Raw genomic sequence first — 26,980 nt, 5'->3', positions numbered from 1 at the left:
CTACTGCACGGGTATCACTGGATTTGCAGGGAGCACCAAGGCCCCGCAGGGGAGGCATAGATCTCACCTACTCCAAACACCACCACAGAGCCAGCTCTGGCAGCCGAAACGTGGGCAACAGCATCCCACCCGCATCTATTACTGTTGCTTTGCTGGGTGCCCAGCCCCTCCGTATCCATGGCATTTGGGACCTCGGGGACTGGGCCGGTGGCCGTTCTGCAGTGTTGAGGACAGCAGGCTCACACGCAAGCTGAGCAAGCTGGAGAGGTGTGCCCGCCGCAGCTGAGGGACAGCTGGAGCTCCGGGGCTGAGGCAGCCTGGGGGAGCCGGCTTGGGAGCAGCCCTTCCCGTGCCGCTATTATAAGGAAACACTGCGCTTGCTAACAGGGCCGGGCACATGGTGAACTATTGTTAGCTCTTTACAGAGCGTGTCTGCTCTGAGCTCTTGCTCTGGCCAAACCAGTGGGCCTGGGAAAACCAGGATGAGCCGAGGGCACTGCTGGTGGGGGTGGAGTGTGTGTGTGGGGGGGTGTATGGAAGGGGAGCCAGGGGTCTCCTGCCTGGGACATAGAGGGGAGGGGCCTAGAGAGGCAGGTGTCTCCTGCAATCATGATTGTAAACCCCTCCAGCCACGCCCCAAAGCTTCCTTGGTGCTCAGCCCCCTGCACCCTCTGAGATCAGGTGGCGGGATGGTTGCTCCCCCTTAGAGAATCCGAAGGCAGCGATGGCGGGTGGGGGCCGGTGCAAGCTGGGAGGAAAGCGCTCACAGGATCGTGCAGCAGCGAAGGCGTCGAAGATGGCAAGAAGGAACCTGATGTGAGGAGGAGGATGGGGCTACGGGAGGGACAGTGGGCTCTCAGCCTTGGCATCACTCGGAGGGGAGATCGGTGATATTCTGGGCCGGCGTCCCCGCACGCGGGCTGGCTATAGGAAGACGTCAGAGCTCTCTTGTCCGCGCTAGAAGAGCCCTCCCCCGCCCCCCATCCCTGTGCTGGGGGCTCGCCTATAAAGTCGGGGTCCTGGTGGAGGCTGCAGCAGTAGCGCCAGTGGCTGGGAGCTCCTCCCGGGTCCGGCCCCTCCTGTCCCTGCTCCGCCGGAGAGCGCAGCGCAGCGCCCAGCAGTGCCCAGAGCTGCAAGGCTTCCCGCCGGGACAATGCGCAGCCGAGAGCTCCCGCTAGTCCTCCTGGCGCTGGTGCTGTGCCAGGCGCCCCGGGGGCCAGCGGCCCCGGTGTCAGCGGGCGGAGGCACCTTGTTGGCCAAGATGTACCCGCGTGGCAACCACTGGGCAGTGGGTGAGTGTCCTGGCCGCGGGAACTGTGCGCCCTGGTCCTCCTCGGAGGGAGCAGCTAGTCGGGGGACCTGTGGTCTATCTCGCACCGTGTCCCCCGTGGTGGTGGTGGTGGTGGTGGTGGTGGGCGGCTTTGGAGGCTGGGTCGGCCCCGAGCCTTTCCCTTGGCGGGATGCCCGTGAGTCCCTCACCAGCCGCAGGCTGCCCGCGCCATCCTTTCCCGCTCTCTTCCCCTGGGTGCCTGAGCCAGCGGGCAGCTTTCCTGATACCCCGACCCCTGCCGCACCACCTAACACCCGCTTTTCTCTTCCTAGTCACAACCCCGTCTGGCGTGGTTCTCGCTCTGAACCACTTTGGGGAGCAGGGTCCCCAGAGCGCATCTTGGAGCCCTGGTTCAGTCCTGGTGTGGGCTGGAATTCGGGCTGCGCCTGGCAAAGCCACAGGTGTGGGGACCTCAGGCGTCTCGCTCGCGCCTCGAGGTTCCCCTGTGTCCCGGGAGCAGTGCTGCTGTCTGGGGCTGTTCGAGTGTCCCCAGCCCTTCTCTCCCCTTCGCAGTGATTTCCGTGCCCTGCCCTTTTGCCTCGTTCGCCCTCTGCAGCCGGCAGGCTTGGGGCTTCGGAAGCGCGCCTGCTCGCCCAGCCCAGCCCGCATCTCTGCGCCTCTCGCTCTTCCTCGGTCTCTCCACGACTTCGCCTTCTCCCTCAGCTCCTTCCCCATTTGCTCTGCCAACAAGTCCTGCTCTCTGGGCCTGAGCTTGGGGGTTCCCTGGTGCTGACCGCGGCAATCCCAGAGGGGTCTGCCGAGCGCGCACGCACCCTGCAGCACCCGGGTGTTCTCGGCTTCACCAGGCACTCTTAATCTCGCAAAGGCAAAAAGCCTGCAACTTCCTCAAAAACCCCCTCCCCTCCAGGCGCAGAGCCAACTCTGACAGCCCCGACATCTCCTGGGCAGCTGGGAGACCCCAAAAGAGACGCCAGGGGCGTGTGTGGCTATTTCCTCGTCATCTGTTTAGGAGAGGGTCCCATCAACCGATCCACGGATTCTCAGTGCGAAGAGGAGGGATTCTGGGGAAGGGGTGAGCATGGAACTGCCCCAGCCTCAGCTCCTCTGTGTTGTGTGTGCTTTTGTCAGACAAGTGGAGAGCTCTGGGTTGCTGCGGAGAAATCCCACGCAAGTTCAGGCGTGAGGCGATTTGTGATCTCTGGCAATGGGAGGAACCCAGGATTCTGGTGTGTGTGTGTTGGAGGGGGAAGAGGTTGGCATGGGTGAAGCTGAGAAACCTTCACATTTCAGGTGGGAACCTTGAATTCAAACTTCTTCCAAAGACCTGAGCCCATTAGGTGGCCATTGTCTGGCCCAGCCACCAGGCAGACTGGACAGGAACAATGAAAACCCAGATTTCCAACCTTTTTTTTTTTTCAAATCCACATTTTTGTATTAAAAAGGCTTATTATTAGGTAATCCTTGCAGAGGGACAGGAGGCCAACAGGGTTTGTTTGCCCTAATTCCCGCTGATTCTACTGCACGTCTGTCCCCAGCTTTGTAGGACGTCTGTCATTTATTCACCTGTCATAGTGGCACCTGGGAACTCCTAACTCCAAAGTTTATTGCCCAGTGCCACCCCCAAATACCATTTGCTGCTTTATTCTCAAATGGGCTTTTCCTTTTTCCTCCCTATGCAAGAGTTGAGGACAAGGAGGGGGGGGGGTGAAGTAGAAAACCACATTTCAGCCTAAAATATTATGAATGAGAAAAAGTTTGCCTCGAGTAGGCGAGACGTGCCCACGGACAGAATGCGAGCACCAACAAGGATGACTGATGTGCTTAGATTTTAAATTTGGCTTTCAATTACCCCCAGAAAATGCCTATCCCCGCCAATCACCAAAGGCATGCAGTTTCGTTTTAATTACATAAAACTAAAGCTACATTTTGCTGTCCACAAGGAAGCTGTCAGCATACATTTGCAGGCTTGTTAAGGGAATTGCTTCTTCCAGCTCAGAGAAGCTTGGTGCAGCAAGGGAAACAAGTTCGCAGCTTGAACACTTCCAGGTGCACCAAGGGAAACAAGTTAGCAGCTTGAACACTTCCAGTCTCGTGGGGCCTGATGTGCATGGAAATGTTTTGTCCATGTGATGAAAATATGTCAGCACCAACGCCGGGGACGAGGCTCTGTACTCCCATGAAACGCTGCTACCTGTGGCTCTGATTTAACACATGGCTTGTCCCAGAAGGTTGAGTTTGCCAATGTCAGTGTGCAGCTGACATGGCCGTGCAGTTCAGAACTGTGAAATACAATGCGCGGCTCCAGAAAAGCTAGCTCTTAGAAGTACCTCGCACTTTCATCCCTGCCTTAATGCTTATTTTCCTAAGTTAGAGCAATTGTCAAGTTTTGACTCCAAAATTTTTTTTATCTGTTTCAAGCTTGCCCTTTGGGTATCTTTAAATGGTTAAAAAGGACAAAAGATTTATTTTCTCCGAGAAAGGTTTTAGTTTTTCAAGAGCCTTTTGTCTATGGCGAGATCTCCATTATTATGATACGGACATGTGATAAATGATGATGAGAAAAGAGGTGGGAGTGGGCAGATCATCTATGCTGCCATGGAGACAATGATTTGGTTGACAGTAGCCAGCTCAAAAGTGAATCAGGACCCAGGGAATCTGTGCTTTCTTAACACCAGTTTGTGGACCTAGGGTTGGGGGTAAAGGGGTTGAACCACACACCCACCACACAAGCACTGAAATTGTCATAAAGATTAATGGGAAATCAATCACAGAATGGAGATTTTATTCTCCCATTTCAGAAAACGCCATGAAATCATTCAGGTATGATCAAGATGAAGTTGGTGTTTGTAGATTATCTCCGCCACCCCTCTGCTTCATGGCCAATAACTCCTGTCTCATTTCTAGGCATCCTAACGAGATGACAGGCAATTAGGGCAGGCTAGAGGAACTGAGGTTGTACCTGCGAGCATCAGAGTCCCAATTCTGCCTTCCAATCATGATTCAATTTCCCCATAGAAATAAAGCTGAATGCATGAGTACTTCCCAGGAAGCAGTGCAACATAATCACCGTTGTGGATGAATGCAAGTTTATTTAATGGATATCCGGGCACCAGGTTGACCTATCAGATAACAGCCCATCATCCAGGATTCTAATCCATCACTTGGGACACCATCCTCAATAGGAAGTTAAGTGTCATGTCACAAGTGATTTGACAAGTACTCACAATGCAATGCAGTAAAAGCTCACTTTCAGGCTCCCTAGTTCTCAGAGAATTAATATTTCTGAGTCACATAATGAGTCATGAGGCACTGATATGCGACCCCTACTCCTTTTTACAACAATAGAAAGCCATTTGTGGCCCTTACCCTCATTTCTAGACCCCAGAGTGATTTTTAGCTACCTTACATCCTTAGGAGTTTTAAAAACACTTCAAAAACCAGTAATGATAGAGTCTGCATTGTGAGCTGATTTTCATTCTAGAACCTTTGCTTGCATCTGTGTGACTCCTGGCAAGTCTCATCTTCACCAAGTCTACAATAGTGTGGGTGAAATGGAATAATCCACAAGTAAACATTCTGTAAACTCCCAACTGCAATTCACATGAAGGCAATGAAGCTACAAGGATCATTTCTCTGTTGGTGAATACAGCTGCTCTTTCACTTTAAGTCACTGTGGATCTTCCCAATATTATTCACATGAGGGTTGCCTTAAATACTTCCAATGACAAATCAACATTTGAGCTACAAAACCCATTTTCTTTAAAAAGCACCATAGTTTTAGGGATATAAGAAATCCCATGGTTTTACAAAACTCAATGACAGAGAGATTGGGTAAAACCAACCAAAGAAAGTAAATAAAACAGCATAAATGTTAGGAATGCAGGTCTTGAATTCTACACCCACTGCTGACCTTCTGTAACCTTCATTCGCACACATAAATTTCCAAGTTTTTAGTGGTCTGGCCTCCTTAACAATACCTTTTATTTATTTAGACAGCAGGTCACATTCTTGGAGCCACAAACACATCAGACATTGAAGAGAAAATTCTACCTCTATGTGACTGGGAGGTATTAGAAGTTGTTTTCAACCTGTTTTTCATTACACTCAATAAACCATAATTTCGAGGTGAAGTTTTCTAGTTTCAATCTCAGCTAGAGTTCTGAAAGAGTTTAGATGAGAAATTCCTTTGGTACATTTGTATTACATATAAGAACTTAAAAAAAAAACATACAAAGAGGAGCACCAAGACTTTTATATTCAGCAGCAATTCAGAACTGGCTGAGGAAGATGCTTAAACTCCATCTTTCAGTTGGGAATAGAAGGTGGTACCCAGACTTGATGATCGAATTTTAGATTTGGAAGTTGCCTTAGTGCAACATCTAGTGTCCCGTGTTCATTTTATAATGGAGGAAATGGAAGACTGTGGACACTCAGTGACTTAGCACAGGTCAACTAGCTAGGTAGTGGAGGTGCTGGAACCAAGTCCAGGGACCTTGAATGGCCTGTTTTGAAGGGGGCAGGATCTATCATTTATGAAGTAGCCTCTAATAAACAAATGCTGCTAATTTTGTAGTTTTTAGTAGGGAGCAGCAGAAATGGAATCGGTATCCTTTTAATTTCTCATGCATTCACTCCCCTTGGTTTGATTTTTGGCGTCCTGATTTGGTTTTGGTTTTCCAGGGCACTTGATGGGGAAGAAGAGCACAGGAGAGTCACCCTATGCGTCTGAAAGGGACAGCCTGAAGCAGCAGCTGCGGGAGTACATTCGGTGGGAAGAAGCTGCCAGGAGTTTGCTGGGCCTCATGGAAGGAAAGGGGAATAGGAACCAGCAGCCACATCGACTCGAGCTCCTGGGCAACCTCCAGCCTACCTGGGATTCAGAGGACAGCAGCAACTTTCGAGACATTGGCTCAAAACGCCAAGAAAGGTAAAACAAACGTCCTCCAGAGGTAGGGTGGAGGAATCTGGGGAGAGCTGGAAGGAGGGGATGTTTACTTAGGAAAGAATAAAATTGCTTTTGATGTACATGAGTCAGGTTTTCATGACAACGCCACGATATCTGAGAGATATCAATGCAGAGAAAAGGTTGATTTTGGCTTATGGTTTTGGAGGTTCACAGTCCAAGATCTGGTAGGTCCCATTGGTTTGACCATGCGGTGAGGGTGGAGGTTGGCAACCGGGGAGGATGTGCAGAGGGAAGATCACAGGAAACCAGGAAGTGGGCTGGGGTGGGGGCATAGGCACAACTCAGCTTTTACAACCAGCTCTCTCGTGAGAGCTACCTTCCAAGGACATACCTTCTAATGCCTTCTAATGACCTAAGGCCCTGTCATGAGGCCCTCCTCCTAAATACCATGGTTGGATTCAGTTTTCACCCACTTATGACTTGGGGGACTAAGTATCTGTGTGATATCAAGAGCCATGTCCTATTCAAACCATAGCATGATGTAAGCCTTCATAGCCACTACATAGACCAACACCAACACATGTTAAGCAAATTAATACACAATTTCTATGCTATCATTTCTTTTTGACCTGACAGACTACTTTTTCTCTGAACACCTCAAGAGGGTTTTCGGTACCAACTCCAGTTTAGGAGTTTTATTAGGAATTGTGTTTATTTGCAATTGTGTGTTGGAGGAAATGTTTCAAACTGCCAATTCTTAGCAGAATTTTGTAATAACAAGACAACAAGACAGTATCGTATTTGAGTAAATCCCTATGGGTCTACAGATACATCTATTTTTTAATGAACAGTAGTGGAAGGAAGAGCATATTCATAGGTATTTTGGGAAGGAAGCATTCTTGTTTGCCACCTAATATGCAAAATCGTGCTTCTCCATATTTGTTTTAAGACTACTTTGTGGCTGGCGCTGTGGCTCAATAGGCTAATCCTCTGTCTTGCGGCACCAGCACCCCGGGTTCTAGTCCTGGTCGGGGCACCGGATTCTGTCCCGGTTGCCCCTCTTCCAGGCCAGCTCTCTGCTGTGGCCCAGGAGTGCAGTGGAGGACGGCCCAAGTGCTTGGGCCCTGCACCCCATGGGAGACCAGGAAAAGCACCTGGCTCCTGCCTTCGGATCAGTGTGGTGCACGGGCTGCGGTGGCCATTGGAGGGTGATCCAACGGCAAAGGAAGACCTTTCTCTCTGTCTCTCTCTCTCACTGTCCACTCTGCCTGTCAAAAAAAAAAAAATAAATAAAAAAGACTACATTGTTCAGGCTTCGTGTTAGTACTTCAAATCTTGGTGAATCTCTCTGAGGTCAAGTGACTTATCCTAGGTATGATTTTTACAGAGGGTAGGGGAAAATAACCTCATCAGATTGGCAGTGTTTGCATACAGAGAGAGTCAACAGGATAAAGCAGAGAACCAAATCTATAGGAAGAAAGCAAGGCAAGTGGGAATGGTGTGATGCTCACTAGCTTGTAAGAAGTTTCCGTGATGTGCATAATAAAAGTCAATCATAATTACAAATGGCCATAATAATGATGCCAGTTTCATTGAGTGTTTACAACCCTCCCTGATCTCGGCCAAGCAGTTTATGTCCATCTCTCAGTGTTTGCTCACAGCAACCACGGGAGGAGGATTCTATTACTCTCTGCATGTCAGAGAAGAGAAACCGAGATACTCAGGCTGCCTCCCACCGTCAGTGCCACGCGGAGGACGTCTTCCAGGGAATGCCCCCCCACCCCCACCCTAACCAGGAAAGCGGCAGGATGCCACAGCAGGTCCTCTTCCTCCTGGTTTCCACTACAGATCACACTGCTTTCCTAGGGAGCTTTCATGTTTCAGTGCCCTTTTGTCTGCTGAGGGATTTTCTATGCTAAAGCAAACTAAAAGCTCATGTGTTACACTCGGCATCGGAGATAAGTCTTCAGTAGCTTTTATTCAGAAAAAAAAAAATCCAGGTTAATTCAACCAATTCAGAAATAAATACTAACTTTGTCCAAGTTGCCAAGTGATTCTCTGGCCCACACCTGAGTTATAGGTGTTTCATGATCAGCTGGACTTCAGGGACACTCTGCAGGGGAGGGTGGGTTCTTCGAGCTTGTGTTGGACTTCTTAGCCCCTGCTGGGCGTGCCTTTTCTTGGTCAAGTACCCCTTGCATTTGTTGAAGAGTAACAAAGATCGTCCCCACTCAGCCCTTGAAAATAATTGTGACAAATGTTGAAAAGGATTCCCCTGCATAGCTTATTCACAAAGTACCCCTTCCAACACATCCAACGGTATCGCTCTGTCCTGCTCATCTTTGAGCCAAACAGCAATGTCCAGTGTGAGTGGCATACTCTTCTGCACATGGTTGCAAATTTTTCAAGGATTTGTTTTATTTGAAAGGCAGAGTTACAGAGAGAGAGAGAGGGAGAAAGACAGAGAAAGAGATCTTCCATCCGCTGGTTCACTCCCTAAATTGGCTGCAATGGCTGGAGCTGTGCTGATCTGAAGCCAGGAGCCAGGAGCTTCCTCTAGGTCTCCCATGTGGGTACAGAGGCCCAAGCACTTGAGCTATCTTCTGCTGCTTTGCCAGGTGCACTAGCAGAGAGCTAGATGGGAAGTGGAGCAGCAGGGACTCGAACCAGTGCCCGTATGGGATGCCAGCCTCACAGGCAGTGGCTTAACCTGCTGTACCACAGTACTGGCCTTGGGTTTTTTGAAACATTCAATTCCTTACTCAAGGATCAAAAATTTCCTACCCTATTGAGAAGCATATTCTGTAAGCCCCAACAGGAGCTGCAAAAGGATAATAGCTCCAGAAAGGCCTCAGAGTGGCAGCATTATGGGATGGATTGAGTGGGCAGCTACAGAGAGCGACTGACTAAAGACAGCACTGAACGCAAAGTGGGCAGAGTCAGGCCATCTTCCCATAACCAGGCCTTGCTTTTCTACCCTTCCTGTGCATTGTCTTTCTTCGGACAAGTTTAGAAAGCTCATCGTTTTCATTTCACCTCGAGTTAAAATAATGAGCTATCTGCAGCTTGGTACTCTTCTCTTGGATGTAGCTCCCAATGATGGGAAAAACAAATGCAACAGTTTATTCAGTCTTTGCAGACACCAAAACAGCCCATCACGCCTCCTGGCTTGGAAATTCCACCTCCAAGTGTGCCCTTCTGAAAACTGACATCATTCAAAAAGACGGAGTGCCGAGAGAATAATTCTGTTAGAAAGCCATCTATCTCCCAGTGTTGGGGAGAAGCTCAATAATTCAGCCAAGCAGCCCCAGAATTAGCAGCAGGCATTCTCAGAGGCTGCAAGACTTTTCTTCAAATTAAAAACTATGCCCATATGCTCTCTGCTCCCATTTTCATAATGAAACATCAAGTCCTGTTGCCAGCTCTCCCGGAGCTATCGTTAAGAACTCTGAGCATGTTTGGATGACAAAGACACTTATTTAATTCAGAGAGATTCGTCTAAGTGCGCACTGCCTCTAGGCTCCTGGACTTCATTAGCAAGGACGGTCAGTGCTTTTCAAGGGGACCCTTAGTCTTTTTTTTCTATGCCCTTCCCACCAAGTTTTCAATACTATCCTGAAATGAGTAGACCTACGGCTCCCTGATTTCTGTAATAAAGGGCTGTGCCTAGCCCACGGTCCTGGACAAGGCTGTGGGTCACTCTGAGTTTCAGTGGCGTATCCGCTGGCCTCTGGGGCCCCTTAGGGACATGGGTCCCACGCACTGTCGGTTGCAGTGTTGGGTTTTTCCTTTCATTGAATGCACATGAAGAGAGGCAGTGGAGATGGGGGCACAGAGGTGGCTGTGGACAGGAAGTAGATGCGTAAGTCTTGTCCTGCCTTTCAAAGCAATGCTCTCGCTGTCCCATCAAATCCGTGCAGAGAACAGAAAGGCTTCGTTTCTTAATATTTGAAATGCTCCAAAGGGAGCTCCAAACATAGGGAAAGCAGCATGGAGTTCGTAATGCCGATGTCGATGATGATGACGGCAGTTTCTGCCGGTGTCTATCTTGGAATAGCTCCTCTCCCCCTCCCACGGACCCGTCTGCCTCCAGGGCCCTGGCATGCCTCGGTCTGTGACTCTCCTTCCTGGCGGCCTCACTTCCATCCCCCTGAGCCAAAGCTCCCATGATTAGTATTCTGAGCCGCTGGGACAACGTCTCTGGATTCTCTCCCCCTCACCCCCTTCACTGCCGGCCTTTTTTAAGACCCGTGACATACAGCACGGTGCACAGCGGTGTCTTCAGGCTGGTGGGGGCCCCTAGCTCTGGGAGGAAAGCAAAGCTAATTGGCATGTGTGGGAATCGAACCCCCAGGCCCTGGGCTCATTAGCACCTGGTCGAAACAGTGGCGCTGAGAGCAGGTTATCACCCAGCTGCGGATAGCAGGAGCTCTGTTATTAGAAACAAATGACTGCTCTGGACCGTGGCGAATCTGAGCTGAGAGTCGGGGAAGAGGAATAAAGCTCTGGTCTGGGTGAAAAGTGCTTTCTGCCCTCTGCAGGCAAACGTTGCTAGATGGGAACCAAGAAGCATTTTTAAATAACAACTACTCATTCCTTTTCGGTCTTAGTTCATTGGAGCAGAAGCCACAACAAATAAACCACAATAAATTTAGACCTGGCAGGAGCCCAGATCCTCTTCCCAAGTCGCCCGTACTACCACCATTCACGGTCATAGGTTTTGGATGTGTCATTGTGGGATTCATGAACCAGCCCGCAGTTGTGTAACCAGACGTTGCCAAAGAAAGCAGAGTGAGAATTGCAATTCCACACTCCCGGCATCCCCTGACTTGCCTGTTACTCTACAAATAAGTTCCCAGGGATCGTACGTTTCATTTCCAGCACTGGCTCCAACGTACCCGAGTAATCATATCAGGGTGCATATTAATCTGATGCCACAGAGACCCTCCCCCACCAATGCAGTAACTCTAAAAAGAAAAGAGGGGGTTAGGTTTGCTTTTGGAGAACAGCCATGGTTTTCAGTCCAACACTAAGTGTGCAGAACCACCTGGAGGCTTGTAAAACACTGCTGGACTCCACCCCCTGGTGTCCCACTCAGCAGGTATGGGGTTGACCCAAGCATCTGCCTAACAAGCTCCCAAGTGGTGCTTCCAGTTAGGAACGGATCTACTTCAAGTACTGGACTGCAGCATCACCAAGAACATTTGCTTAACTCTTTCTCGTGTCTTTTCAAGCTGGTAGGATCTCCCTGGGAAGGAAGGAGCCCCCGGCCGAATGGACAATGGCAGCCTCTTTCAAAGGAGCAAAACCAAACCCTTCAGACACTGCGGTCTGCAAGCATCAGTGCCACGGGACCACCCACGAGATCTCCTTTGTGCAAAACACTTACCTGTTCTTGTGTCTTTCAACCTCGACCACATTCATGATTTTCCAGCAGCATCATCCGGTTTGAGCTTGTTTGCCGTGAACGATTGTCCAGAAAGAGTCTTCCAATGAATGCTTTTTACATCTAAGCTGTTTGTGGATTCGATTCAAGGCCCTGGTCTGCTCCTGTTCACAATAAAAGCTTCAACACGTTGTCCAAAGGGTGGATTGTTCTCTTATTTCAGTCCCAAGTGAGAGGATAGCGTGGCAGAGATTAGCAAGCGTCTTGGCGATGTGTTCGCCTGCTCGCTAAGACAGGCTGAGTTTTTAGCTCTGAAGGCCCCTTCGTGATCCCTTAGAGTGATTTATATCTTTTCTAGAGGCTACTGGTAGGAGCTCATAGACACTCAGTCTACTGCTGGACAGCATGTTAGTCGGGGTTCTACGGAGAGACAGGACTGAAAGGGTGTGTATCCTGACCTGTGGAGGAGCATTCATTAGAGGAATCGGCTCACCTGCCTACAGTAGCTGAGCCATCCCACGGCAGGTTCTCTGCAGGCTGGAGACTCTGGGGTGCCCGGAGCAAGCTCAGCCCAAGTGCAAAGCCTCCAGCCTCCAGCCAGGGAAGCTGAGGGTGGCACTCTCGGTTGGAGGCTGAAAGGCTAGGTGCCAGCAAGAAGCGACAGACGGCCAATGCGGAAGTCGAGTAAGTCCCAGCTCTCAGAGCACGAGGCCAATTCACCTGCTTGTTCAGTCTCTACAGAATCCCAGCCAAAGGATAGTGTCACTCTCACCTCACTGAGGACAGGGCGTTCCTGTCTGGTCCACTCAGACTCACAGGTGTTCCTTAGTGGAGTCAAGTTCACAACTAAAAGTAACCATCATGGACAGGCTGGGTTGCAAATGGAGGCTGGCCCTATCCGTCACTCACTGATTTCCTTATCTTCAGCCCTTAGCGTGATGTTGCACTATTTTGCTGATGTTATTTGCATATCCCTCATGATAGTTCTATAAACTGAGAATTGACACTCCCATCTAATAGATGAGAAGACAGAGGACAAGAAAGGCCAGGTGACTTGCCGGAGGTCACATAGTAGATGGGGCTGGAGTCCAAAGAGCCACGGTCACCAGGTTTTCTGCAACATTTCCATTTAAAAATCTCTCTTCCAGTACACTTAAGCCTAGCAGTAGCACCACGTCTTCACAAGGAGAAGTAGAAGTAGCTCTCTATGCCAAATTTAGTCAACTCCAAGGAAAAAGACAAGACGACCCAGAGAGCATCTTCCATTTTCAGAGAGCGTGGCCTGGCGGATCGTTGACACTCACCAGTTCCATTTTTATCGCGATGTTAGCACATTAACAGATTTTGAAGCTTCTTGCCATATGCTTAGATTTTCTTCACTTAAGGAAACCACATTTGAAACCTTTAAAGAACTTTATCCTGCTCTTGTCTTGATTGTCAAAGAACCGCAAAAGAGGTGCTGTGTTCTTGCTAATTTCTTCTAAAGGCAAGCCAGAAACTGGCTCAAGGCTAAACATGCAACTTCAATGCCCAAAGCCGTATCTCTGATGGGGTTGATGAGAGGGTGACCCTTAGGTACTCTGCAGGGTCCACATCTCTCCCACTGGCTGGGCGACCATCTGCACCCACCATGCATACCACCCTTGACAGCCTCTTCCACCTGGGGCTCACTCCTAGAGCAGAGTCCAGAGTGAGTGTGTCTGATCGGCAGAACCCAGATCACATGCCTGTCGCCAGGTGTAAGAAATGGGAAATGTGGCTGTTAGGATTCCATTGGGGAACATGGACCTAAAATCAGGGATCCCTATTAAAAAAAAAAAAAAAGAAGAAGAAGAAGAAGAAGAAGGTGTTCAAAAGAAACGGTCAACCACACACAACAGGTTTCGCCCCTCCCCGGTTCCCCCTTTGATACCCATCCATTCCTACTCTAGGGAACATTTGGCACCATGCATCTGGGATTTGGCAAAGCTTGGTGGCGTCTGCACGGCACACAGAATGGCGAGAGGAGATGATTGCTTTCAAGAGGTGATAACACGCAGAGCTGCGGGCAGCAGAACAGGATAATAAGGAGGAAGAATCCAAAAGGGAAGGAAGCGGTCACAGCTTTCCCATTCGTGCTTTTTAAAACAGTCCTCTTTGTTGTCGCTGTCAGTGCGGCAGGGCGGCTCGCTCTGGGTCATCTGGCAGTCTGCCATGATCAGAGGTTCAACAACCCACTAAACGGGCATTTCAAGCAGTGTGGAACAATTTCTAGCCTCAGAAGGCCCACCTTTGGGTTCCTACTGGAGGTGTTTGGTCATCGTGGAGCATTTTACCCAGCTGAGATGCGTGGGGCGTCCTCTGAGCAGGATGTGGGAATCGCGTTGTTTTCTCCCTCAGCCACAGGCTGCTCTCCACAGACAAAGCGAAAGGACTCTTCAAAGGATGCCCACACGGCGCGCTACTGCCGCTCCCCAGGCAGAGGAACGGTGTGAGCCCCTCGCAAGCCTCCCTGGGCTTTGCGCCTTCCAGCTGGTCACCGTAAGCGATCGGGCTGGGCGCTGGGCTCTGGTGGTTAAGATGCGTCCCCTGTGGGAGAGTCTGGGCTCAGGTCCCTGCTCCGCTCCCACTTCCAGCCTCTGCTGTGCACGCCTGTGAGGCAGCCATGATGGCTCAGCACTTGGGTGCCCGCTACCCACACAGGAGACCTGGGTTGAGCCCCCACCTCCTGATTTGACCAGTTCTGGCCCTTGTGGGCATTTCGGAGGTGAATCAGTGGCTGGGAGGGTGCATTCTCTCAAATAAATCTAAACCCTTCTAAAAGATGAGACCCAGAAAAAACACGGACACAAGTATTTCAGCCGGGTCCTTTCCTCTCTACTTGGTTCATACACGCTGTGTAGCACAGACCCAGTGGCCCACACACGCTGTATACCGCAACCTGAACGGCTCACACATGCTACATAGCACACACTCTGAACAGCTCATACAGGCTCTTTAGCATGCAGAACTGAACGGCTCATACACACTGTACAGCATACAGCAGAATGGCTCATGCGTGCTGCACAACACGCAGTCTCATGGCTCATACATGCTGTTTGATGTAAGTCTGAATGGCTCATGCATGCTATATAACACAGTCTGAACGGCTCACAGGTGCTGTATGACACGCAGTCTGAACGGCTCATAGATGCTATATAACACGTAGTATGAACAGCTCATACATGCAAAATGAATGGCTCTCACATGCTGTATAACATGTGGACTGAATGGCTCATAGATGCTGTATAACACATAGACTGAGGGGCCAGTGCTATGGAGTAGCAGGTAAAGCCACTGCCTGCAGTGCCGGGATCCCATATGGGCGCTGGTTCAAGTCCCGGCTGCTCCCAGCTCTCTGCTGTGGCCTGGGAAAGCAGTAGAAGATGGCCCGAGTCCTTGGACCCCTGCACCCATGTGGGAGACCTGGAGGAAGCTCCTGCCTCATGGATTCAGATTGGCACAGCTCCACCTGTTGCGGCCAACTGAGAAGTGAACTAGTGGATGGAAGACCTCTCTCTCTCTCCCTCTCCTTCTCTCTGTGTAACTCGTTCAAGTAAATAAATAAATCTCTAAAAAAAAAAAGATCCTCTTTGCCTGCTAACTTATTAGCTGTAATCATTTTAGTTTATTATTTCCAAATAAGATATTTTCCCTACTGACAACCCAGAGGCCTCTTGTTTGGGAATACAAGGCACTTGGCTATCAGTTGTATCTATATTGATCAGAGACTATATTGATTAGAGATTATATTCAGATACATGTGGCAAAACCAAACTACACAACTACCATGGCATAAAGCAGATGGGAGTTTAACTTTCTGTCGTATTATTAGAAGTCTAGAGGCTGGCAGTGTCTCCAAGGATTCAGAATCATCTTTGTGAATTTCTTAAGCTTCTTTCTGTGATCAGTCACAAAATGGCTGCTGTGGCTCCTGCCAGTGCACACCAAGTTTATTCAGGAAAGACAAAGGGAAACAGGAAACGGTGGGGTCTATATCATGAAAGCAAAGCTTACTCAGAAATTCTTAGCCTTTGTGCTTTGCTCAGAGCCATATCCCATGACCACTTTGAGTAGCGGGAGAAGCTGAGAAACGTCAGTTATCAGCTAGAAATGTCGATACCTCCTCCCAGTAAAACAAAACAGCAAACAGGTTTCTCTTAATAAGAAAGAAAAGGATGGAAGTTGGGTCGGCAACCAAGAGTTTGCACACCAGCTGTTGCCAGAGTGCCTGCTCCCTGGTGAGTCCAGAGCCAGACGTGAGGGCAGGTACAGAGGAGAGGTCTCCACGTCTAATTGGAGACTGCTCCGCCCCGTGTCGCGCTCCGAACATTCACAGACGCTTCTTCAGGGCGCACCTGCCTTCCCCCTAAGAAACAACGCGCTTTGATGGAGGTCGTGTGCGGCGGATCGCGCGTCATCTTTAATTAAGCCCGAGATGCGATCATTTCCCAGCACCCACATGCACAGAAAACCCACCTGCTGCTGTGTCACAAGTGTCCTTATGCATGGATGCAAGTGTCCTGACGTAATTGTGAGGGGTACATGTGTCCGCACACATGTCTGTGATGCATGTGTTGACTTTCATGTATGTGTGAGCTATGTGTGTCCTTGCACACGGGTGTGCTTTGTATATGCTTTCACATATTGTGAGATGTGTGTGTTCATGTGATGTGTGTGGGATGCATGCTTTCATGTGCATGTGGGAGGTACATGTGTCCACACACGCATGTGGGATGCGTGTTCACACACATGTGCGTGCATGCAAGCACCCATGTGTGGGATATGTGTGTTCGTGCACCTGTGTGTGTGGAGGTACATTTCTAATTCTAATTACAGGAACAAGAGAGCTTGGCCACGGGACCCAGGTAAGCAGTGGGGACTCCACAGACAGGAATCCGTAATGCTGGTTTTCCCCTGTGACTGAACTCAATGACCTCACTAGTCAGTGCGGAATGAGTGACTCCACATGACCGTACAGGAATAAGCATCATACCAGCGAAGCTGCCTCTGGCTGTTAGGAAGAGAAAATCCTCAAAGTGGCATACAAAGTAAACAAGACCTGTTAGCTCATTTACAAGGACTTCAGAGAGAGGAAGGAGCTCAGGTTGTTTAGTTCACTCCACTCTGACTCAGAGGTGCTCTGTAAACCCACGCAGCCCCCAGCATTTCAGATTTGCCTGGGGCTGACTTCTCTCACAGTCACAAGATGGCTGCTAGGCTCCAGGTGTCACATCAGGGCTCAGTGACACTCTGAGGAAGCACCTTTTTAGGTTTGACGTTATGACTCACAATAAATCCCTTCCCAGAGATCTCTCACTCCCTGGCACCTCAGTGGCCTGCTGGGTTACACTTCCCGAAACCCATTGCTAATGCTCCCTATCAGACCACTGGATTGGCCAGAGAGTCAGGTGGGAGGAGGGGCGAGTGCCTGGACAAAGGCAAGACCCTCAGCCAGGAAGGAGGCGGACACCGAGCTAGGCTGGGCTTCCTTTCTCGTCGCCTTACATGGTCTTGGTTCTCGCGAGAGCAGTTACAGAAAGGAGTCACTGATGTTAAGGGCAAACACTCTAAGTCCTCCTCCTCCTCCCTCAGTGCTCCCCGTCACGTCTCTTTCGTGGTTTCAGACCACGCATTTTAACAGCGAGAAAAGCCCACTTCCCTGGCGCACAGCACAGCACAGCACAGACGCCGCGGTGACGGGGACCAGGCGGGTCCTCGCCTTTGTCTGGGCTGACCTCATCTCTCACTCCTTCTCCTCGCCTGGCAAGACGGGTGGCCACTCCTGTGACAACACAACCGCGGCTCCCACTCCGCCGCTGAAATACACGGAAAGGAAAAGAACCAGAGGGTCGGCAGGCGGCTGCCCCGGATGCCCCAGCTGGGACAGACCACGCGGACTGTGGAACTAGAGTTAACAGAGCAAAGACAAGAAAACGCGCCAGCCCGTGCAGGGAGCGCCTTCCTCCCTGACTAGCTCTGGGGAGAACAGAAAGGGGAGAAGTGTGGGAAGCCAGCCGGGAGCTGCTTGCAGACGTGTTGTTTGCCTGGGGCAGCTTCTTAAAAATGGCAATCACAGGACGTTCAAAATCAAGAGATTTCACAGAAAAATCCAGGATGCAAGCTTTTGCAAAATCAAGAAGATTCGCTACCGGGTCTGCTCTGCCCAAAATCCGTCCGTGCTAGTGTTTCCCACTGGGATGAAGCACACATCCTCCGCTTTGCCACAGTCTCCACCACACCCTAGTCTTCACCCCTGCCTGCCCATTCTCAGCACTGGAATTTATGGTCCTATTTAAGATTACGCAGGCCCAGTATGGGGACAGCTCCACAGTTCGCTCCAGAATAGTTTTTAACCCCCAGTTCGTGCTGGGCCTCCTCTAGTTGTGGTGCGATGTTTTCAGGGGGATTTTCCTGGTAGCATTTGCTGCCTGCATTCATCCTGAAGACTGGGTGATTTGCAGGCTGACCCCTGGACTAAGGGAGGAAGTTAGGTAAGGAAGAGGCGAGAGCTGAGCCGTGCCAGTGGTGAGCATCTCTCAGTGGACGAACAGCCTGGATTGGACTGGCTGTGGCCAGAGTTTCACTGGCTGCGAGCTGTGGCTCCCTCTTGAAACAAACCAGCAAGTGGGCCGTCTGTGGGGTCTGTGGGGCCGGGACCCCAGCCTGGCCTCCCTCTGCTCTGCGTCACCTCCCTTGGGGGTGCTGTTTGTGAGATGCTGGAAGGCACGGTTCTCATCCTTTAGGGATTGTAACTTCACAAACAGAAGTTTTCATGATGACACTGAACTTGCACCAAGTCTACTAGGAGCCCAACATGATTTTGACGGGCAGAAAACTTAAAGCAGGGTCCCAAAGAGAGGCCCTCTTTGTCGAGTTTTCAATCTCGTTAAACGTCAGGGTCCTACCCTGGCTCTGGTGGACGCTGGGTGCTGGAGGGGTCCTCCCATCTCCCCTTGTCAGGAGCTGCTGGTTTCACTCGCTTCCTCTCCTGCATGGCATGGGACTGACGTCCTCATCTGGGGTCAGCCAAAAGCAAAGCATGCAATCCTCGCCAGCTACCACATAGGCTAGAAGCCATGTGTCTCTTTATTATGTATTCATTTTAAAGATTTATTTAAGTGAAAGGCAGGGAGAGGGAGAGGGAGGGAGAGGGAGAGAGAGGGAGGGAGAGGGAGATGGGAAGGGAGAGAGAGAGAGATCTTCCATCTGCTGCTTCACTCCCCAGATGGCTGCCATGGCTGGAGCTGGATCAGGCCAACACTGGGAGTCAGGAGCTTTTCCTGGGTCTCCCAGGGGAGTGGTAGGGGCCTAAATGCTTGAACCATTTTCTGCTTCTTTCCCTGGGCAGATTAACAGGGGGATGGATTGGAAGTGGAGCAACCAGGACCTGAACTGGCACCCATATGGGATGCTGGCATCACAGGCAGCAGCTTAACCCGCTGTGACACAACACCAACCTCCCATGTGCCACTTGAAGTGTAAAGGACACTTGTTGGAGGCAGAGCAACAAGAAGATTCTAACCAAGGTCCTGATGCGCTGTCAGGGTAAAAACGAGCACTGCCAATTCCAAGAGGGTGGAATACAGAGGGAGCTTGGTGCTCTAGTCTAGGGGAGGGTGGTTAAACCGAAGTGGAGAGAGTGCAGTCTGGGGGAAGAGTTAGGGAGAAAACCGCAGAGGAAACTCCATGCAAATTAGAGGGACACTGTGGACCTACGTGGAGGGTGTGGATGGTCATGACTCAGGACCCCAGCAGCTGAGAGCCTCAGCACCAGGTTTTTTTTTTTTTTTTTTTTTTTTTAATTTATTTGACAGAGTTAAACAGAGAGAGAGAGAGAGAGAAAGGTCTTCCTTCCATTGGTTCACCCCCCAAATGGCCACCATGGCCGGCGCTGTGCTTCCTCCTAGTGTCCCATGCAGGTGCAGGGCCCAAGTACTTGAGCCATCTTCCACTGCCTTCCTGGGCCACAGCAGAGAGCTGGACTGGAAGAGGAGCAACCGGGACTAGAACCCAGCGCCCATATGGGATGCTGGTGCCACAGGTGGAGGATTAACCAAGTGAGCCACGATGCTGGCACCTCGGCACCAGTTTTGGAGAGTGAGGTGAGACCAGATTGCAGCAGCCCAAGCCACTGGCAATAAAGCTGCAGGAAGAGCCTGTACCTGCCAATCTAGATGGGAAAAAATGGGGACACGTTTCTTTGTCCCCGACCACCCTGCCCTGCTGTCCTGTAACGAGCTGATAGAGGGCGGCTGCCACTGGGACGTACGTAACAGCTGTGCCTGCTTGTGTCCGCATGGCCAGCATCAGCTGAGAGGCGACAGCCACGTCTGGCTGGCAGAAATGACAGGGGTTTGGGTGCTCGGGATCATAGGAGCCTGTGTGTTGGGACTGTGAAAACACTCTGGCTGCATGGGAGGGCGGAGGGTGTGGCTGGGTCCTTGGGCAGTCACTGTGGGTGGCTGCACACACTTGGGGCTCCCTGATGCCCTGGTGACCACATGCTAGGCCATAAAGCGAGTGTCAGCAAATTCAAAAAAAATCGAAATCATACCATACATCTTCTCGACTACAATGGAATGAAGCTGGAAATCAACAACTCAAGAATCTCTAGAACATATGCAAACACATGGAGACTGAAAAATATGCTCCTGAATGAAGAGTGGGTCATTGAAGAAATCAAAAGAGAAATAAAAAACTTATTGGAAATGAATGAAGATGACATACAACATATCATAACTTATGGGATACAGCAAAAGCAGTGTTAATAGGAAAGCTTATAGCAATTGGTGCCTAGATCAAGAAATTATAAAGGCATCAAATAAATGAGCTATCAGTGTTTCTCAAGGACCTAGAAAAACAACAGCAAACCAAGCCCAAAACTAGTAGGAGAAAAAAAAGTAATAAAAATTAGAGAAGAAATAAACAAATTTGAAACAAAATAAAAGATCAGTGAAATGAAGATCTGGTTTTTTGAAAAAAATAAACAAAATTGACGCACTATTGGCCCAACTAACAAAAAAAAAAAAAAAAGGAAGGAGAAAACTCAAATAAGATTAGAGATGAAAATGGAAATATAACAACAGATACCACAGAAATAAAAAGAATCATCAGAAATTACTACAAAAAGCTGTATGCCAACAAATCGGGAAACCTAGAAGAAATGGATAGATTCCTGGACACATACAACTTACCTAAATTGAGCCATGAAGACACAGAAAATCTAAACAGACCAATAACCAAGATGGAAATTGAATCAGTAATAAAGACCATCCCAATAAAGAAAGCCCAGGACCAGATGGCTTATTCTCAAGCTATTCAAAATAATTGAAAGGGAAGGGATCCTCCCCAAACTCCTTCTATGAAGCCAGCATCACCTTAATTCCTAAACCTGAAAAAGAGACAACAGAGAATTTCCTGATGAACACAGACACAAAAATCCTCAAAAAAAATACTATCCAATCAAATCCAACAACTTAACAGAAAGATCATTCACCTGGACCAAGTGGGATTTATTCCTGGTATGTAGGGTTGGTTCAATATTTGCAGATCAATCAATGTGATAAATCACGTTAACAAACTTAAGTACAAAAACCATATGTTATCTCAGTAGATGCAGAGAGAGCATTTGATAAAATGCAACATCCTTTCATGATGAAAACCTTGAGCAAACTGGGTGTAGAAGGAACAATCAAGGCAACTTATAACAAATCCATGGCCAGCATCCCTTGAAGGGAAAATGTTGGAGCATTCCCACTAAGATCCAGAACCAGGCAAGGATCCCCACTCTCACAATTGCTGTTCAACACAGTCCTTGAAGTTTTAGCTAGAGTCATTAGTCAAGAAAAAGAAATCAAAAGGATACAAATTGGGAAAGAGGAAGTCAAACTATCCCTATTTGCAGACGGCATGATTCTATATATAGGGGATCCAAAAGACTCCACTAAGAGACTATTGAAACTCAGAAGAGTTTGGTAAAGTGGCAGTATATAAAATCAATACACAAAAATCAATAGTCGGGGCTGGCACTGTGGCATAGCAGGTAAAGCCACCACCTGCAGTACCAGCATCCCATATGGGCAACTGTTTCAAGTCCTGGCTGCTCTACTTCCAATCCAACTCTCTGCTATGACCTGGGAAAGCAGTGGAAGATGGCCCAAGTCCTTGGTCCCCTGCACCCACATGGGAGGCCAGGAAGAAGCTCCTAGCACCTGGCTTCTGATCATCACAGCTCCAGCTGTTGTGGCCAATTGGGGAGTGAGCCAGCGGATGGAAGACCAACCTCCCTGCCTCCCTCTCTCCCTCTCCCTCTCCCTCCCTCTCTCTTTCTTTTTCTACCCCTCCTTTGCTCTGTGTGTGACTTTGACTTTCAAATAAATAAATAAATAAATCTTTTCAAAAACCGAAAGCCTTTGTATACATAGACAGTGCCATGGCTAAGAACTGCTAAGATCAATCCCATTCACAATAGCTACAAAAAAATCAAATATCTTGGAATAAATTTAACCAAGTATGTCGAAGTTCTCTACAATTAGAACTCCAAAACATTAGAGAAAGAAATAGAAGACAACACCAGAAAATGGAAAAATCTTCCATGTTCATGAATTGGAAGAATCAATATCATCAAAATGTCCACACTACTGAAAGCAATTTACAGATTCAATGTGATACCAACCAAAATACCAATGACATTCTCAGATATAGAAAAAATGATGCTGAAATTCATATGGAAACACAGGAGACCCTGAATAGCCAAAGCAATTTTATACAATAAAAACGAAGCCAGAGGCATCACAATACCAGATTTCAAGGCCTACTATAAGGCAGTTTTAATCAAAACAGCCTGATAGTGGTACAAAAACAGATGGATAGACCAATGGAAAAGAATAGAAATGCCAAAAATCAACCCACACATCTACAACCAACTTATCTTTGACAAAGGAGCTAAAATCTATCCCTGGAGCAAAGATGCTCTCTTCAACAAATGGTGCTGGGAAAACTGGATCTCCATGTGCTGCAGTATGAAGCAAGATACCTACCTTACACCTTACACAAAAATTCACTGATAATGGATCAAAGACCTAAATATATGACCCAATACTATCAAATTATTAGAGAACATTGGGGAAACCCTGCAAGACATTGACACAAGCAAAGGGTTCTTGGAAAAGACCTCAGAGGCACAAGCAATCAGAGTCAAAATTCATCCAATTGAGAAGATTCTACATTGCAAAAGAAACACTCAGTAAAATGAAGAGGCAACTGATAGAATGGGAGAAATTATTTGTAAACTATGCAATCGATAAAGGGTTAATAGGCACAATATGTAGGAGCTCAAGAAACTCAACAACAAAACAACCAACCCAGTTAAGAAATGGGCAAAGGACTTAAACTGACATTTTTCAAAAGAGGAAATCCAAATGGCCAACAGACACATGAAAAAATGCTCAGGATCACTAGCTGTCAGGGAAATGCAAATCAAAACCACAATGAGGTTTCACCTCACCCCTGTTAGAATGGCCTTCATACAGAAATCAACAAACAACAAATGCTGGCAAGGATGTGGAAAAAAGGTCCCATAATCCACTGTTGGTGGGAATGCAAACTGGTACAGCCACTGTGGAAGATAGTATGGAGATATCTCAGAAATTTAAATATAGACCTACCATACTATCCAGCCATCCCACTCCTGGGAATTTACCCAAGGGAAATGCAATCAGCATATGAAAGAGTTATCTGTACCCCCATGTTTATTGCAGCTCAATTCACAATAGCTAAGATACAGAATCAACCCCAATGTCCAGCAATTGAAAACTAGATAAAGAAATTTTGGATTGGGGCCGGCGCTGGCATTGTGGTGCAGTAGGTTAATCCTCTGCCTATGGTGCCAGCATCCCATATGGGTGCCAGTTGTAGTCCTGGCTGCTCCTCTTGCCATCCAGTTCTATGCTATGGCCTGGGAAAGCAGTGGAAGATGACCCAAGTCATTGGGCCGCTGCACCCGTGTGGGAGACAAGAAGCACCTGGCTCCTGGCATTGGATGTGCGCAGCTCCGGCCATTGCAGCCATTTGGGGAGTGAAAGAGCAGATGGAAGACCTTTCTCTGTCTCTCTGTCTAACTGTCTGTAACTCTACCTCTCAAATAAATAAATAAAATCTTAAAAAAAAAGAAATTTTGGATTATGTACACTATGGAATATTGCACAGTGGTAAAAAAATGAAATCCTGTCATTTGCAACAAAAATGGATGAATCTGGAAGACATCATACTTAGTGAAATAAGTCAGTCCCAAAAGGACAAATACCATATGTTCTCCCTAATCTGTGATAACTAGTAGAGCACCTAAAAGGTAATCTATAGAAGAATCAAGATACAATGACTTCGAACAACCTTTGTCTCAACTGTTGAGGAACAGGTGTTTTTTTTTATACTATTTTTTGGACTTTTTACTTAGGGTAGAGTTAATTACTTGTGTGTAAAGTTAATTGAGAATGGATCTTATTAAAAAAAAAACAAGAATGGGAATAGGAGAGGGAGAAGGAAGAAGGGTGGGATGTTCCTAAGGTTGTGTTTATGAAATGCCTGAAGTCTGTATTCCTTAAATAAAAGGCTTCACGGAAAAAACCAGCCCTGCCTCCCTCCCTGCCAGCCCTTTGGGGCAATCACATGATTTCCAGAGTGTAACCAAAAAAGGAGCTGGTTACGTGGTTGATGAGGTAGTGTATTGATTTAGTTCCTTGTAGTACTCCGAAACAGAAGGCAGACCCCCAAAACACCCTGCATTCACGGGCAAGCCCCAGCCTTAGATCTTAGGTTCCGCTGCTTGTGCTTCTCAGCGAATCCCAGAGGAACATCATCATCCCAAGTCTCCTCCTAAGGGATGCTGAGATGCTCCACCACTCTGCCACAGCCCAGAAAACCACCCCGGGTGCCCCCAGCTGCCTTCCACCCCATTCTCCACCGGCCTGACATCTACAGGAGAGCACCATCCCTATGCTTAAAGCCAACGCAACCTCCCTTGAACCAGACCAGACGGTCCACTGCCCTGCCTGTCCGGATTCCACTCCTCGACTCACACACGAGTCTCCAGTCTCACTGGACTTCCTTCCGTTCCGTGGTGTCGCCACGCTCTTTGCTGCCACACACCACTCACGTCTTGACTTAAAGATAACTTCCCTGGAGAAGCCTCCTCTTTTACATGCCGTTGAATGAAACCACCCAGAGAGGTCTCATATACCTAGCCCTGTTTCTCTCAGTGGCCACATTTTTTGCAAGATTAGACCATAACACCACAACCGAGACATAGAGAGTGGTATAAGATACTGGCTTTACTCAATGTCTCCTGCTAGACTTGGCCTTGTGTGTATTAAGTTCTTTTGTCATCTTTGTGGGTTTGTGTCCCCACCACCACTGTCAAGATACTGAAGAGTTTCAATGCCTCAGGGTCCCTGGGGTGGCCCCTTTGGAACCACACGCATCTTGTACTTCTCCACCATCCCCTACCGCACTTCTCCACCATCCCCTACCGCAGGCAGCCACTGACCTGTCCTTGGTTTCTAGAGCATGTCATTCCCAGAACATTACCTAAAGGGAGTCATACAGAATGCACACCTTTTGGTACTGGCTTTCTTTCACCCAACACATTTCTCTGGAAATTCATTCAAATTTCCATCAACAGCTGGTTCTCTTTACAGCTGAGCAGTCTTCTGTGGTTTGTATGTACTATGGTTTCTTAAACCATTCACCTGTTACTGGGTATCTGAGCTGATCCCATTCTGGGCTATTATAAATTAATAAGCTAAGAACATTCAAGGTTTTTGTGCGAACATCTCTTTCCAGCTTTCATTTTGCTGGAATACATGCTGCAGAGTGTGACTGCTGGGTTGTATGATGATTGCATATTTAGTTTCGTTTTAAAGAACCTGTACACTGCTTTGCAGAGTGACTGTATTTCACCTTCACACTTGCACCGTAAAGGTATCTGGTTTCTCTATGTCTCTGGCTGCTTTTGATGCTGTCATTATTCTTTATGTTAGCCATCTCGAAGCAACACAAGACCAATACCTACAAATTAATCACATTCCTGTGTACTAAGAACACAAAGTCTCTGAAATTTAAGATACAGTATCACTCTGAAGATGAAGGAGTTAGGTTGTTGCTGATACTTTTTCCTAAAAGTTCACAGCTCTGCAATTTACATTAAGCCTACAATTGATTTTGAGTTAATTCTTGTACAAGGAGTGAGGCTAAAGTTGAGGTTCATTTTATGGCCCATTTCACCACCACCACTTATTAAAAAGGCGATCCTATCTCCATTGATTTGCTTTTGCATCAAACACCAGTGAGCATAATTGCGTGGGTCTACTTCCAGATTATCTGTTCTATGGGGTTTATCTTTGTATTATTCCTGCATCTATATCACACTTTAAAAAAAAGATTTATTTGAAAGAGTTACAGAGAGGCAGAGTGAGCGAGCGAGTGAGCGAGAGATCTTCCATTCACTGGGGTTTACTCCCCAAATTGTCACAATGGCCAGAACTGGGCCGATCCAAAACCAGGAGCCAGGTGCAGAGGTCCAAGGTCTTGAGCCATCTTCTATTGCTTTCCCAGGCCATAGCAGAGAGCTGGATCGGAAGTGCAGCAGCTGGGACTAGAATCTGCACCCATATGAGATGCCGGCACTGCAGGCGGTAGCTTTACCCATTACGCCACAGTCCCAGCCCCTACACTGCACCAGCTTGATTACTGTGCCTTTAGAGTCAGCCTTAGTATCCAGTAGAGCAAGTCCTCCCACTTTATTTTACTTGTCAGGTTAGCCTTAGCTATTTTAGAGCTTGTGCTTTTTCATATACATTTAGAATATGCTTATATGGAAAGTGTTGTTGAGATTTTTCAATTATTTATTCAAGAGGCAGAGAGAGAGAGGAGAATGAATGAGTGAATGTTCCCTGCCGGAAACAATATCTGTCCTAAGGAGCAGGTGTATGAATACAGTGAATTCTTAACATCTCTCCCTGCACTTGGGAACTAACTGGAGGGTGACCATAGCAGCCACTGAGCTGCAAAGTGTTTCTCCATCAGATCTCTCAAGCATCTAAAATACCACCATCAAAGAGGTATGCGTTCTGATTGCTCGTCGCAGCCCCTGGCCCCCGGGAAATTTACTCTTAAAGTGTAAATATTTCTGGATGGGTGAGATAGTAAAATGCTTCCATCATTAATATGTTGGTATTGATGCCAAGTACTTGAGAGTAAATTGAGTGGAAACTCTATAGCATGTAATGTTCAATGAGGTAGGACTAAACTCAGTACCCATTTGCTGTGGTTTAAGGTGCCAGGAAGGGGACACCTTGTCTCAAATATTTTTTTCCTAGGT

At 48.2% G+C, this 26,980-nt stretch overlaps 1 protein-coding gene across 1 annotated transcript; it reads left to right on the top strand.

Annotated features, from left to right (window-relative positions):
• The first annotated feature begins 787 nt into the window (after positions 1–787).
• Positions 788–11,775, top strand: GRP (gastrin releasing peptide). The gene is made up of 3 exons (XM_008261475.4): positions 788–1,292; positions 5,972–6,218; positions 11,432–11,775. The coding sequence occupies exons 1-3, from the start codon at positions 1,154–1,156 to the stop codon at positions 11,436–11,438; spliced, it is 393 nt and encodes a 130-aa protein (XP_008259697.4). The 5' UTR covers positions 788–1,153; the 3' UTR covers positions 11,439–11,775.
• Positions 11,776–26,980: the final 15,205 nt, after the last annotated feature.

This window comes from Oryctolagus cuniculus, chromosome 10 (assembly GCF_964237555.1).
Source record: "Oryctolagus cuniculus chromosome 10, mOryCun1.1, whole genome shotgun sequence".
Taxonomy (NCBI): Eukaryota; Metazoa; Chordata; class Mammalia; order Lagomorpha; family Leporidae; genus Oryctolagus; species Oryctolagus cuniculus.
The sequence above is the reverse complement of the archived record's forward strand: the minus strand, read 5'-3'. Positions and strand labels throughout refer to the sequence as shown.

Bases quoted from the DNA above. Each gene is read 5' to 3' on its own strand.
- GRP (XM_008261475.4), top strand. From the start codon at position 1,154: ATGCGCAGCCGAGAGCTCCCGCTAGTCCTCCTGGCGCTGGTGCTGTGC. The intron at 1,293-5,971 runs GTGAGTGTCCTG...TTGGTTTTCCAG, and splicing joins TGGCAACCACTGGGCAGTGG to GGCACTTGATGGGGAAGAAG.